Source organism: Suncus etruscus, chromosome 11 (genome assembly GCF_024139225.1).
Source record: "Suncus etruscus isolate mSunEtr1 chromosome 11, mSunEtr1.pri.cur, whole genome shotgun sequence".
Taxonomy (NCBI): domain Eukaryota; kingdom Metazoa; phylum Chordata; class Mammalia; order Eulipotyphla; family Soricidae; genus Suncus; species Suncus etruscus.
Genome location: NC_064858.1, coordinates 8,048,932 through 8,063,985, shown reverse-complemented (window position 1 = coordinate 8,063,985; position 15,054 = coordinate 8,048,932). Strand labels below are relative to the sequence as shown.

Below are 15,054 nucleotides of genomic sequence, written 5' to 3'. Positions count from 1 at the left end.
GAAATGTAGCAGCTTGGCAAGTCTCTCCAGCCCTTCACAGACCAGAGGCCAAAGCGTTTAATCCCAAACCTGTTTTTTCAATGCCAACTTCATTACACGCTAATCTTTTTAACAGTGCAATACAATTTACTTGAAAGAACTCTGGAAAATTCTAAGCAATGTAGCTAAATAGATATTAAAGGCATATGTTTTTTAAAAATCTCAACAGTTGAAGTTGTCATGTTCTGGAAAACAGTAACAAAACTCAGTCCACTCTTGTAATGGGTGTGGTCCTGGAATGATGTATGCATGAAATGTATGATTAACAGCACTATAAATCCCAGTACCTCTAACAAAAAAAAAAAAAAAACAACTCAAGTTCAGACTAGAGGAACTTCAGAATATGGGAAACTCCAGAGTACATTTCCTAAGAAAACTATTGCTGATGTCCAAATTTAAGATATTATCCAAATACCATCTGGGGAAGAAAAAAATGATGACAAAACCAGGTAAGAGCCACATTCCTCCCAATGAAATTAATTCAAAATGGGTCAAAGAACTTCATTCGAAAATACTAGAAAAGTGTATGGGTATCTGTATGATCTCAGGGTGGATAAGAATGTCCCTAACATGGCATAAAGCTCCAAAGTTAAAAATAAAGCACCCAGGCCCGGAGAGATAGCACAGCGGCGTTTGCCTTGCAAGCAGCCGATCCAGGACCAAAGGTGGTTGGTTCGAATCCCGGTGTCCCATATGGTCCCCCATGCCTGCCAGGAGCTATTTCTGAGCAGACAGCCAGGAGTAACCCCTGAGCACCGCCGGGTGTGACCCAAAAACCAAAAATAAATAAATAAATAAATAAATAAATAAATAAATAAATAAATAAATAAATAAATAAATAAATAAAAATGAAGCATCCAGGGGCCGGAGTGGTGGCGCTAGAGGTAAGGTGCCTGCCTTGCCTGCGCTAGCCTAGGATGGACTGCGGTTCGATCCCCCGGTGTCCCATATGGTACCCCAAGCCAGAAGCAACTTCTGAGCGCATAGCCAGGAGTAAACCCTGAGCATCACCAGTGTGGCCCAAAAACCAAAAGAAAAAAAATAAAGTATCCATAAATCAACTATCCTTTAAAATTCTAAATGACTTTAAACACCCTAAAGGTAAATAAAATAAAATAAAATAGTTGCTAGCATACGTCACAAGAAAGGTTAACTTCCTCAACATCTTAGAGCCCTTAAAAACCCATTTTTGGGGACCGGAGAGATAGCACAAAGGTGGGACGTTTGCCTTACATGCAGAAGGATGGTGGTTCGAATCCCGACATCCCATATGGTCTCCCGAGCCTGCCAGGAGCTATTTCTGAGCATAGAGCCAGGAGGAACCCCTGAGCGCTGCCGATGTGACCCAAAAACCAAAAAAAAAAAAAAAAAAAAAAAAAAATCCAATTTTCTAATTTAATTAAAAAATGAACAAAGAACTATGTATGCCAAATCAGCTCATAGAAAATAGAGATAGATGGCTTTGAAAAATACATAAAGATGTTCAAATTTGCCCAAGATTTTATTATCTATAAAGAAAATCATGAGGGGCAGGAGAGATAGCATGGAGGTGTTTGCACGGAGGTGGGGCGTTTGCCTTATATGCAGAAGGTTGGTGGTTTGAATCCTGGCATCCCATATGGTCTTCTAAACCTGTCAGGAGCGATTTCTGAGCATAGAGCCAGGAGTAACCCCTGAGCGCTGCCGGGTATAACCCCCCAAAAAAAAGAAAATCATAAGAAAATGCTACTTTTTTGTTGTTGTTGTTGTTTTTGCGTCATACCCTGTGGTGCTCAGGGGTTACTCCTGGCTGTCTGCTCAGAAATAGCTCCTGGCAGGCACAGGGGACCATATGGGACACCAGGATTCGAACCAACCACCTTTGGTCCTGGATTGGCTGCTTGCAAGGCAAACGCCACTATGCTATCTCTCTGGGCCCCAGAAAATGCTACTTTTAACTATAAAACTGATGACTATTAAAATCAAAAAGTCGGGGCCAGAGCAGTGGCACAAGCCATAGGGCGTTTGCCTTGCACACGCTGACCTAGGACGAACTTCGGTTCGATCCCCCCCGACATCCCATATGGTCCACCAAACCAGGAGCAATTTCTGAGTGCATAGCCAGGAGAAACCCTTAAGCATCACTGGGTATGGCCCAAAAAACAATAAATAAACAAACAAATAAATAAAATAAAAAAGTCTGCTATTCAGGACCGGAGTGGTTAGCATAGTGGTAGGGCATTTGCCTTGCAAGCAGCTAACCCAGGACTGACACAGGTTCAATCCCCGGCAGCCCATATGGTCCCCTGAGCCAGGAGTGATTTCTGAGCGCAGAGCCAGGAGTAACCCCTGAGCACCACGAGGTGTGGCCCAAAAAATACAAAAAAAAAAAAAAAAAAAAAAAGTATGCTATTTCAGGTTGGTGAAATGATGAGGAAAGCCAACTGCTCACATATCAGTATGGACAGGTATGCCTCCACAGTCAGCAAATGGACAATATTTTCCCGAACTAAAAATGAACCCCTTTGACTCAGAAATTCCACTTTTAGACATTTTCCTGAGAGAACAGTCACACCACGCACAAGGTCTGTCAATCAAAGTTCCAACTACAGAGCTGTCAAAGCAAAGGCTAGGAAGCCAATATCCATGTGTCCAGGGGTAAGTACATGACATCCACATTGCAGGAACTTGTCCTGGCACGCACAGAATCTCTCTGGAACAATACACAGTCAGGAAAGAGGCACGATGTGGTTAGATGTGGGAGCTGGGAACAGGCCTCAAGAATTTCCCCCACTGTGTGCCGGGTAGAGCCTCAGAGCACTATGTCTATATACCAGCTCACTTTTTCAATGGGTTAAAACAAGCTTTACATCCTAAAATATTAAGATGAGACCTAAATACTTTTAGGGGTGATTCTTAAATTTTGTCTTTTGCTTGTTTTTTTTGTTTTTTAGGCTATACCTAGCCATGCTCAAGGATTACTCCTTATTCTGTGCTCAGGGATCACTCCTGACAGTGTGTGTGTGATCATACATGATACAGGGGGTTGAATCCAGGTCAGCCAGGATTCTTATACCTTTTTGAAGTGAAATCCCTTTTTTTGGTGGGGAGGCACACACTGCAGCGCTCAGAGATTACTTCTGGCTCAGCACTCAGAAATCGCTCCTGGCAGACTCAGGGGACCAAATCAAATGTGGAGGACTGAACTCAGGTCAGTCCTGGGTAGGATACGTGTAAGGTAAATGCCCTACCACTGTGCTATCTACTCCAGAAATTCCATTTTAAAAGCAAAACTCAAGCCAAGTCATAGTCAAGCTCTACCTTTTCAAACAATCAATGATTAAGAAGCACAGGGCAAAGTGAGGTCAGAGCGCTAAGGGCATAAAGGATTGTTGTAACAGGTAAGCAGCAGGCTACTAGCAGTTCCTGTTCATTGTTCTAAAGAGCCTCCACCTTTTGTGCTCAAAGGATTTTTCTTTTTCCTCTTCCCAGTTGTTCCTTTTCTAATTTTGCTCCATTCTCTCCTTTTATACTTCCCTTTGCCTCACCTTTTACCAACACTAACTAATCCTATCCAAGAAAATGTTCCTAGTGTTTCGTTTTACATTGCTGATTTCTGGACACCCCCCCCCCAAGGCAGATACTTTTTACAGATAAAGATCTATTCTCAATCACAGTATTTCCTTCTGTTACAGAAGTCTCACTTTTGTGTTTGTTTGTTTGTTTTGCTTTGTTTGGGAGCCACAGCCAGGTCTGCTTCAGGGATCATTCCTGGCTTAAGGAACCATCTAAGGTACCTGGTACAGAACCTAAGTCAGCCACGTGCCAGGCAAGTGCCCTCTCTACTGTACTATCTCTTGGGGACCCTCACAGATTTTCAGAAAAATCACTGTTGCCTGGGTCCCCAGGCCTCTCAGCCACTAAAGCCAGCGGCAATTGACTCTGCTGCTCCTTCTGCTTTTCGTTACGATTTCCAATGAGTCAACAGGAAGGTATTCTGAGTAAAGAAGAAATAGAGGCCTTCAGACAGGCTTTCCTCCACCCACAATACCAAAAACTGAAGTCTTTGCCAAATGAGACAAGGCAATTTCCAATGGAGTTTGCCACTCCTGCCTGCATGAGGTCACACTTAGAAAAAAAAAAGACCAGTGAGAAAGCGGGGAAAAGGACCTTGTGTCTAAACTGAAGTAAAAGCAGATCCTGGATTATAAGGAAAAAAAAAAAAAAAAAAAAAACAGCCTCGCCTTCCGAGAACTGGGGAGAGATAGGCTGGGACTCGCCTGCCTCCCCGGAGCCGGTGAGCACAAGCTCTGTGCCTCCACTTCCACAGAGAAGGTAAGCGAATGAATCAGGCCAGCAGAGTGAGCAGCACACACACTTCCACCACATGCCAGTTACTCTCCCAGACATTTAAAACATCACTTTAGCTGGATGGCTACTGGGTTTCTTATAAGCACCAGCAAACCAACTCTCCACACTTAATTTGTGGTCTTCAACACATCTGTGACTTCCTTCATCTCTGCAGTGAGAGCTTAACCCAGTCTCACATCCTTGTGAGACACAAAGTGCAAAGGCAGGTGGCAGGTCAGACAAAAGACATCCCCTGAGGAAACTACCCATCGCCTCTGGCTTCATGCTGCCTTTGACAGGGCCACAAGCAGCTCAAATTCCACAGAGAAGTGACTTTGAGACAGACCAGAGACACCATCTCATTCTCCCCGTTTCTCACGGGGTCTGTCTTATGCCTGGGACTGAAGTCGGTCGCCTTCCCACTATTTCCAGGAGCCGAAGTTAAACAGCCCTGGCAGACGGAGCAGGTATGTACGAAGAGGGTTGGAGTCCCAGGCAAAACAAACCTGACTAGCTGGCTGGTCAGCCTCTCTAAGATTTGCTTTCTTTTCTGAGACATGCAAGCAAGAATAAGTACCTCGGGGCACTTGAAGAATTGCTCATTAGAACAGTAGTTTTCAGTCGCCAGCCCAGTTCCTGGTCTGGTGCCGCTTAAACAAAATTTCCTGTGGACCACCCCCAAGAGCAGTTTTGTCACTAAACTGGCTGTGGTTTCTAACCACCAGTCTGCACCAATAGAGTGCTCAGCATGGAGAACACAACCCAGAGTAGTAAATGCTCGGTTCAGGGCCCAGATGAGGGGAGGAGGAAGTTGCTAACCTTGGTGCAGACAGGAAATATCTGATAGCACAAGGTCCTTGCAAACGGTAGGGCTGGCTTTTTGGGGGTATGGGAGAGGGCCTCCTTTTGGCTATTGAATGATATTCTGAATACTGAGGTTCCTACTGGAAAGTAGCAGATGAATACTTCCAACAACCAAGTAAGAAAAAAAATTATTTGACAAAAATTCACATCTATACAAGTTTCTCTTCAAAATAAACTCTGAAGCAGAACTTCATTTATATGTGTAAGGTTTTTTTTTTTTTCTTCAGGGCCAGAGAGACAATAAAGCAGGTATGGCAAGTTGCCTTGCACGCAGCCAACCCTGGCTCCACATATGGTCCCATAAGAATCCCAAGCCAGGGTTAAGCCCCAAATACAGCCAGGTGTGACCCAAAAAAGAAATAAAATAAATTTTTACAAAGATGTTTTGATTTCTCATGGCCAAAGCACAGAAATCAATCAGAATACCAGAAGCTTCTAGAAAGAAAACTCAGAGCCCTGATTTGATCAGGAAGGCAATAGAATCTTTGCATTCAAGTGGCAACTTCACTTGGCTTGCCCAAAGATATGGTCTCCAGGCAACCAAGTCCCCAGCTAAACAAACAGCCCAGCCATATGAATCACTTCCGGAAGTCTTGCTTTGCGTCCACACTTTTTTTACACAAATACTTCCTGTGAAAGGGTTTATTTAACAGCCACCATTTGGAAACAACCACAGTCCATCAAATACCACAGGCTTTTAAAAATGATCAGAAACAGGTCCCGTTACCACAAGGTGTCTAAATTGCTGTGAAGCAATTATGAAGGAATTATGCCAAAATCAGAGACAGGTTATACTGCAAAGAAAGAAAATTAAATTCCTAGAACAGGCCAACTCAGGCTCCCAAAAAGCATTTTCAGCACTGTTTTTCACTGGAAGCATTAAATACATCTAAGCAACAGACTGCTAGGGAGCTGGCTCAAGGTCTTTTATGTGCAAACCCCAAGTTCAACCCTTGGCACCACATGATCCCCCAGCTACCCCACCAAGCACTGCACCAGTAGTCAACCAAATACCACGAGGCATGATCTCAAAACCAAAATAAATAGGCAACAAACATAACAGCACACCTATTCTGACCTCCAAGACAAGAAATATGTGATGAATACATATCAAACACATGAGGGGCTGAAACGATAGCATATCAATAGGGCGTTTGCCTTGCCCATGGCTGTCTCAGGTTTGATCCCCAGCATCCCATAGTGTCCCCTGAACAGCACCAGGAGCATTTTCTGAGCACAGAGCCAGGAGTAACCCCTGAGCAACTTTCAGTTTTAACAAGGTTTTAGAGAAATTAAAAATAGACTTAGAATCTATATTAAAAATTTTATTAGAGCACAGAAGATAGGGCATTTGCCTTGCCCACAGCCAACTTGGATTCGATCCCCAGCACCCGGATCACATGAGCACCACCAGGAATAACCCCCTGAGCATCAGTGGGTGTGGCCCCAAAATCAAAACAAAAATTGAAAATGTTTATATATATATTTCAACAAAGTTTGCAACTTGAAAATGTTAATATATATTTCAACAAAGTTTACAACTTCTGTAGTGAGGAAACCAAATGAAAAATTAAGGGAGAGTGCTTGCAGGAAATATGACAGAGGGTTGACATGTACAGAGCTGACAAAAGCTAACATCATGGACAGGGATGACTCAGTGGCAGAACACAGTCTAGCTTGTGTGAGGCCCAAGCTAAAAAAGAAAACTGACACCATAACCCCTAGAAGATAGAAAGATGCCATTGAGGGGCCGGTGAGGTGGTGCTAGAGGTAAGTGGAGAGTTGCCTTGCAAGCGCTAGCCAAGGAAGGACCGCGGGACCACGGTTCCATCCCCCGGCGTCCCATATGGTCCCACCAAGCCAGGGGCAATTTCTGAGCGCTTAGCCAGGAGTAACCCCTGAGCAACAAACGGGTGTGGCCACCCCCCAAAAAAAATGCCATTGACTATTTGCATAAAAATCAAATTGGTTAGCAAATATATGGGGAAATATTTACTCTTTCCAGAAGTCAAAGCATTAAACTGGAATAAGCCTAAATATGCTATGAACATCACGTAACAAAAGAAATAACAAGTAAATTCATACTTAAATTTTTTAATCTGTGATCACGACTATGTGAAAAATTTGTATCTGGTTTTTCCTTTTTCTTTTTTTTTTTTTTTTTTTTTTTTTTTTTTTTTTTTTTTTGGTTTTTTGGGCCACACCCTGTGACGCTCAGGGGTTACTCCTGGCTATGCGCTCAGAAGTTGCTCCTGGCTTCTTGGGGGACCATATGGGACGCGGGGGATCGAACCGCGGTCCGTCCTAGGCTAGCGCAGGCAAGGCAGGCACCTTACCTCCAGCGCCACCGCCCGGCCCTGGTTTTTCCTTTTTCGTAATCCTTTCCTTTTTCCTTTATTATAAGTTCATGATCATTGTATAAGCCATAGTAAATATTCAGAATGTCACAAAATTAAAAAGAAAAGTTGGGACCAAGGGTGTTGTTCAAATGGTATGACACACACCTTGTATTTGCGAGATCCTGGGAGCTGTATGGCATCCTAGCACTGCTGGGTTGGGCCCTTGAAATAACAAAGAAGTTTCTCATACCCTCCACCCCCATTCCACTCCCAACCAGGAATCCTGTTTCTGGTGCTTCCTTTCAGACAAAGGGTTAATTAATTAAGTCTGAAGTTAAAAAAAAATAAAAAACTAAGGAGGATATCAGCCCTCGAGACTAGACACTTCCTCAGAAGTGTAAATATGCTTTCACCTTCATAGCAAAAGTGCCTTCGCCACCCATGAGGATGAAGGACAGGGATCTCAGTGTTGGGCTGGCACAAACCCCCGAAGCCACAAAACCTCTCCAGGTCCCTTCCACTCTGAGGGACTATATTAGTCTCACTCCTTGAGGTTCATCAACTTGCAAAACCAGAATTGGAACCCACACCTGCCAAAACTGAAAGTCCTCATTCTTTTCACTTTGCATATCTCAACAGCTAAGATTGTGAAAGACGTTTTATTCAGACTTAAATTCCTTTTACTTAAGTATTTGTACTGTGAAGTCATCGTGACTTTTCTTAGTCCTAACAACAGGTACTAACTAGTTGGCCGTTGAGCAGATATGCCAGATGACTGACAGCTGTTTTGTGGCCCTTGTCCTTTCATTCTTTGTTTCTCTTCACATTTCTTACTTTTCAAGTTTGCTAAGTGTCTCAGCAGCAGAGCAGAGTAACAGCTTTTGGTGGCCACCCTAGGAATAAACCCTCCTTTGCAACAGTGTTCCCATGGGAACAAGTACTGTATGGAGCTATAGCACAGCAGGTAAGGCTTTTGCCTTGCACAAGATCGACCTGAGCTCAATACCCAGTATGGTCTCTCAAGCACTGCCAGAAATGACCCCAGAGTGCAGAAACAGGAATAATCCCTGAGCCCAGCAGGTGTGACCCAAAAACCAAAAACAAACAAATGAAAAAGAATACAGAGGTTTCCACTGAAGCCACTAGGTCCTACCCAGTACCTTCCCTTCATATTGAGATCCTAATGGTCTTCAGCTTTGTAATTCTGTGTGCCATTAAGAAGACACATGCGGGGCTGGAGAGATAGCATGGAGGTAAGGCGTTTGCCTTTCATGCAGAAGGTCAGTGGTTTGAATCCTGGCATCCCATATGGTCCCCCGAGCCTGCCAGGAGTAATTTCTGAGCATGGAGCCAGGAGTAACCCCTGAGCGTGGCCGGATGTGACCCAAAACCCAAAAACCAAAAAAAAAAAAAAAGAAGACACAGGCAGGGAGTGGGGAGCAGAGAAATAGTACAGCTTGACTTGCATGCACATGACCCGGTTCAAACCCTCTGAGCCCTGCTAGGAGTGGCCCCTTGAGTGCAGAGCCAGAAATAAGCTCTGAACACCACCATGTGTGACTCAAAAATCAAACAAATGGGGCTCAAGTAATAGTAGAGTGGGTAAGATGTTTGTACCATATGGCCCTCAAGAACCTCCAGGGGTAATCCCTGAGCACAAGCCAAGAGTGTGGCCCTTCTCAGTTCCTGAGATTGTCAGGTATGGCCCCAAAGCAAAAACAAACAAAAAAATTTATATTATCAAACTCAGAGAGTTATTTCTGAGTTCAAGAAAAATAAACCTTTTTCTCCTGAGCATCACCAGGAGTGACTGTTGAGCAGAGAGCCACAAGTCAGCACTGAGCACTATTGGGTGTGGTCCAAAAGCAAAAATAAAAAAAAAAAAAACTCCTTCCTGTGCCCCTAACCTAATTGAATTTTCTGTCTCAGTACCAACCACCTGTGCCCCTGGCCTTCAGGCTGCCTGCTCTGCTGATCCGATGTTCTCTTCTGCATTCTCTTCTCTGGCACCTTCTGATCTATGACTTCCACCTACTGAGGACTCGGGCACCTCCCATACCTCAAGGGTTTCAGTGTCACCTTCTTGACAGTGAAAAAAGCTACTCATCTAACTACAGAACTTTCCATGGACAAAACAAGTGCAGATTTCACTCAGAACAGGGAAAGGGATAAAGCAGCCCATTTCCAGCACAAACACATAATGGGAAGATGTCATCTGTGAACGCTTCCATTTTTCCTGCAGCCCTTTTAGCAACAAGTCCTGAATCCTCGGATATTGTTTTATTAGAACAATAATGTGCTTTCCACCTTAAAGCAATAAAAAAAGAAGAACCGGGCCCGGAGAGATAGCACAGCAGTGTTTGCCTTGCAAGCAGCCGATCCAGGACCAAAGGTGGTTGGTTCGAATCCCGGTGTCCCATATGGTTCCCCCGTGCCTGCCAGGAGCTATTTCTGAGCAGACAGCCAGGAGTAACCCCTGAGCACCGCCGGGTGTGGCCCAAAAACCCAAAAAAAAAAAAAAAAAAAGAAGAACCCCTCTATACTCTATTTCCAATCAGCCCAGAGCACATTTTAGAGAATCACTCCTACATTTCTAGGGAAACACAAACATTCTCCTTTTCTCTCCTCCCACTTCTTTACTCCATGAACTTCCTCCACACCTTCCCCCTCAGCTCAGCCCCAAAAGAGCCTCTTACAGGTACTAGAGAGAGCTGAGAGCTGTGCACCCTCCACACACAAAGGAGCCACTGTACCAGGAGGCGGAGCCTGGAGGGGGAGGAGCTGGTATTATAAATAGAACTAAAGTGACCCCTTTCTCCCTCGGATCTCTTGATCTTTCTTCCTGGCCTTGGAAAGGGTATAAATTCCAGACCTTGGGGCTCCTCCAATTTGGGAGGGTTGGAGGTTATCCATCGTATTTCTCCAGGAAATAGAATGGGCCCCATTTGAAGGGGCAAACTGGGCTTGTCTGAGAGGGAAAGAGGGGTCCGAGCAGCACACAAGGTGGAACCCTACCCAAAGAGGTAAAAGATGCCAGGGCAGAGAGCTAATTAGGAAGAGTAGATAGAGTGCAGATGTCTGCAGTCCACCTCACACACTTCTCAGAGGTCACTTCAGGCAGAATAGCTGGCCAAGAGGGATCTGAGCCATTTTTCAGCCTGGCATTCCCAAGCAACTTTTCATAGCTCTCTTTGCTCATAAAGACTAAAGAGTTAGGGGGAAATATGTATGTATATGTATGTATGTATATATATATATATATATATATATAGTATATGTATGCGTAAATATATGTATGGATATGTATATATACATACATATCCATACATATATGGATATATAGAGTGAAGAGGTGCTTTCAACATTATTTTCTTTTTTTTTTTGGTTTTTGGGCCACACCCGTTTGACGCTCAGGGGTTACTCCTGGCTATGCGCTCAGAAATCGCCCCTGGCTTGGGGGGACCATATGGGTCGTCGGGGGATTGAACCACGGTCCGTCCTACGCTAGCGCTTGCAAGGCAGACACCTTACCTCTAGCGCCACCTTCCCGGCCCCTCAACATTATTTTCTAATCAAAATTTTACATACAACAAAAAAATCACTTTATCCAAATTCCTTAAGAGGAGGGTCACAAAAAATGAATACATCTCCATGGAACCAAGCCCAGAGATGGAGTGTCACAGGAAGTATGCCACTCTGCTGCCCTCCTTTATGACCCATAGCCTAAAATACAGAGATGATTGCAAATGCCTCACTGCCTCAGTCATTCCTACGTAGGCAAAAAGCACCAAGTGAAAACTGATGCAGGAGGGCCAGAGAGATAGCATGGAGGTAAGCGGCATTTGCCTTCCATGCAGAAGGTCGGTGATTCAAATCCCGGCATCCCATATGGCCCACTGAGCCTGCTGGGAGCGATTTCAGAGCATAGAGCCAGGAGTAACCCCTGAGCACTGCCGGGTGTGACCCAAAAACCAAAAAAAGAAAACAGAAAACTGATGCAGGGATCATGCATGGCCCCTGGGCTTGAAAAGAGAAGGGCTGGTTTCCTTACTGAAAAACCAGCCTGACATCCTTCATTCCTGGAAACGGTGGTTCCTGGTTCAAAGCAAGTGACACAGAATGAGACCAGCTCCTTGGTTAAGATCCTTTTGTTCACCTTTGGTCAGGATTCTTTTATTCTTTTTTTGTTTGTTTGTTTATTGGTGTTTTGGGCTACACCTGGTGGTGCTCAGAGCTTACTCCTGGCTCTGAGTTTAGGGGTGGGGCTTAGGATACCATATGTGTATTGGCTACAAGAGCTCCGACCTGCTGTGCTAACTCTCTAGCCCCAGGAGCCTATTCTTATAAATATTATAAAGAAATTACATTGGAAATAACAAAGGAACCAGACCTGAGCTACAAAACTGTACTTACCAGTGGGGGCTGGAGAGGTAGCACAATGGGTGCGATGCTTGCCTTATAAGCAAAGCGATAGCACAGCCGTAAGGTGTTTGCCTTGCCGGACCCAGCATCCCATATGGTCCCCCAGCCTGCCCATGGGTGATATCTGAGTGGAGAGCCAAGAGTAACACCTGAGCACCAGTGGGTGTGGCCCAACAGCCAATCAATCAATAAATAAAGTTAAAAAAAAAATTCAATTCCCAGCACTCCAATCCTCAACAGGAACAATCCCTGAGCACAGAGCCAGGAGTATGCCCTAAGCAATGCTGGCTGTAGCCCATAAACCAAAAACAAAAACAAAAAAGAAAGAATAGAGCTAACCATGGAGGGAAGATGAAGTGGGGTGGGAAGATGAAGTGGGGTCAGAAGACCCTAAAACAATGGTGGAGCAAAGCCAACACTCTGGTGGGGTGGGGTGTCAGACTAGTGGATGCATGAAACCTATCATTAACAGTTTTACAACTCAGGTGACTAACGTAAAATTTAGAAATTTATAAAAATGAAAACTCACATTCAGGCAACAGAACTATCAGCACACTATCAACTCTCAGACTTGGTTTCTCACTAAAGTGAGATGAGATGGCTCAAGTTGGTTAGTGGCTGAACTAGGTTAATGGTGGCAAGGAGATGTTTAGTCAAGACATTCGGTAAGGGGCCGGGCGGTGGCGCTAAAGGTAAGGTGCCTGCCTTGCCTGCGCTAGCCTTGGACGGACCTCGGTTCGATCCCCCGGTGTCCCATATGGTCCCCCAAGCCAGGAGCGACTTCTGAGCGCATAGCCAGGAGTAACCCCTGAGCGTCACCGGGTGTGGCCCAAAAACCAAAAAAAAAAAAAAGACATTCGGTAAAAGGAGAATTTTACCAATTCAAACAAGGCACAAGTGCAGTAAACAGGGAAGGTAAGCAGGTGAGGTAGGGTTCATCCCAAGGTCATTGCAACAAAGGCATCAAAGTCTCAATACTGGTCACATTTGACCTTCCAAAGCCAGATCTAATCTGCCACTAAAGCAGCAGCAGATTTCATGTTTTGGTTCATAGAACCTTGATCGCTGTGTAGAAACCATTCCTGTCCTAATAACACATTTGCCTCCCGCACTCTACCCTTCCATTTAGGAAGATGTGTTATTAGTGTTCTCCCACAGACATCGTCACTAATCTTCCAGTCTCTTTCCAGTCTCCAGAAAGCAATGAAGCTGCAGTAAAGAGCTTCAGGAAAGCAAGTTAGGAGCCAGAGCGATGGAGCCGAAGGGAGGGCATTTGCCTTGCATAAAGCCAACCGAGGGTTGACTCCCCAGCATCCCATATGGCTCCCTGAGCCCCACTAGGAGTGAGCCCTGAATACAGAGCCAGAAGTAAACCCACTAAAAAAGCTAAAAAGGGGGGAAACAAATAAACAAAAACCAAACCCAAATAAATGAGTCTGGATTCAAGAAGAAATAAACAAATAAAAAATAAATTCTAAACACAGTTAGTGGTAGGTCTAGAAGCAAAAGGGAAATGGGATGAGAGGGATGGGCCAGAGCGATGCTACAGCAGGTAAGGTGCTCACATGTGGCCAGCCTGAGATCAATCCCTAGCATTTCATCAGGTTCTCTGAGCCCATCAGGAGGGATTCCTGTATAAAGAGCCAGGATTATGCCCTGAGCACAGCTGGATGTGGCCCAAAAATGTAAAAAGAGAGAGAGAGAGGCACAAAGGGGACTCCAAATGTATCTTCTGAGAACAAAAGCGAAGCTCCAAAGGGTTAATCCTTTCAGAAACCCTTGAATGCTTGCTGATTAGCTCTTCAGACTTTCCTGCAGTGCTTTACAATTTTCAGAATTAAAATACACAAAATAAAAACCACTCCTGCTTATTAATTATTAGCACCAGTTGATAGATGCTGATTCTTATTAAACTCAGATCACAAGTACCTTTCATTATCTCTCACTGACCTTTTTCACCAAAGCTTGCTTATAGGAAACATGATCTGTAATTACATCTACCTACCCTGGGACCTTGCAAAAGAAACACAGGCATAGCACAAAAGAAACAAATCACAGGGCAAATTGACACTCTGAGTGGAAGAGTGCTCCATCCTGGAGCATCTGAAAAGAAACTCAGGTTAACAGGAACGTCACTCCACAAAGGATAGATGCAAGGGATGCTGTCTCTAAAAAACTGTCCTTAAATGCTGCCAATACCCACAACACTACCAAAGAGAAGGGATTCGGTTCATACAGGAATCAAAACCAGTCAAGAGCCAGCAAAATATTTAGATTGGGAACTTCAAAAATCCTTCTCTCCTTCATTTGGCTCCTAGTAGCTCAAACACAATACCTAAACATAAAGCCATCCCTCATAAATGTGGACATGTTTGAGAGGGCTTGGAATCTTTTTCAGGATAAACTGCCATCGGGGCAGGATAGTCTCCTATCTCCACTTTAGGTCAAGCCACCAACCTCCCACAGTCACTGGCCACAGGATCCGCCAAGAGATCCTGAAGCATGTTCAACCCTATGGGGCCTCCTCCCCATCTTCTCACCATCCACAGCTCTTACCTCTTTGCTTCTTCCAAATGACAGAGATACTCATAGGCTACATTCTGGCGCCTCCTTTCATCCATCTCCTCTGCAGTAAGTCTCTCATTATCCAAGACAGCTACGGCAGGAAAAAAAAAAAGGGATGTAAGTCCAAGAATCATTACCCACCCTAAGCAGCAAAGTCCCATGAGCGCCACAGTGCCAGATTCCTGCCATCCTTTGGCGAGCTAGGACCCTGAGGAGTTGTGGACAGCAAACAGGGGTGCTACACCCACTTCTGGAACCAGGAGGCTGGCGGCTACATTCCTACCACCCTCTCCAGAAGCCCAACAGTAGGGACAGGGACTAACTTTCCATCAAAACTGAAAAATACTGGGAGCTGAAGCGATACTCCAGTGTGTAGGATCTTTGCTTATGCAAAGGTGACCCAAATTCAATCCCCAGCACCCCATATGGTCGTCCCCCCCCCAAGAGCCAAAGGAGTAATTCCTGAGTGCAGAGCCAGGGGTAACCTTTGAGCATT

General features: G+C 44.7%; 1 protein-coding gene across 1 annotated transcript in view; it reads right to left on the bottom strand.

Moving 5' to 3' along the window:
- Positions 1–15,054, bottom strand: part of IQGAP1 (IQ motif containing GTPase activating protein 1) — an 82,625-nt gene that overhangs the window by 66,415 nt on the left and 1,156 nt on the right. The window contains exon 2 of the mRNA XM_049783284.1: positions 14,550–14,649. Coding sequence (XP_049639241.1) covers positions 14,550–14,649 — 100 coding nt within the window. The remainder of the gene's footprint in view (positions 1–14,549; positions 14,650–15,054) is intronic.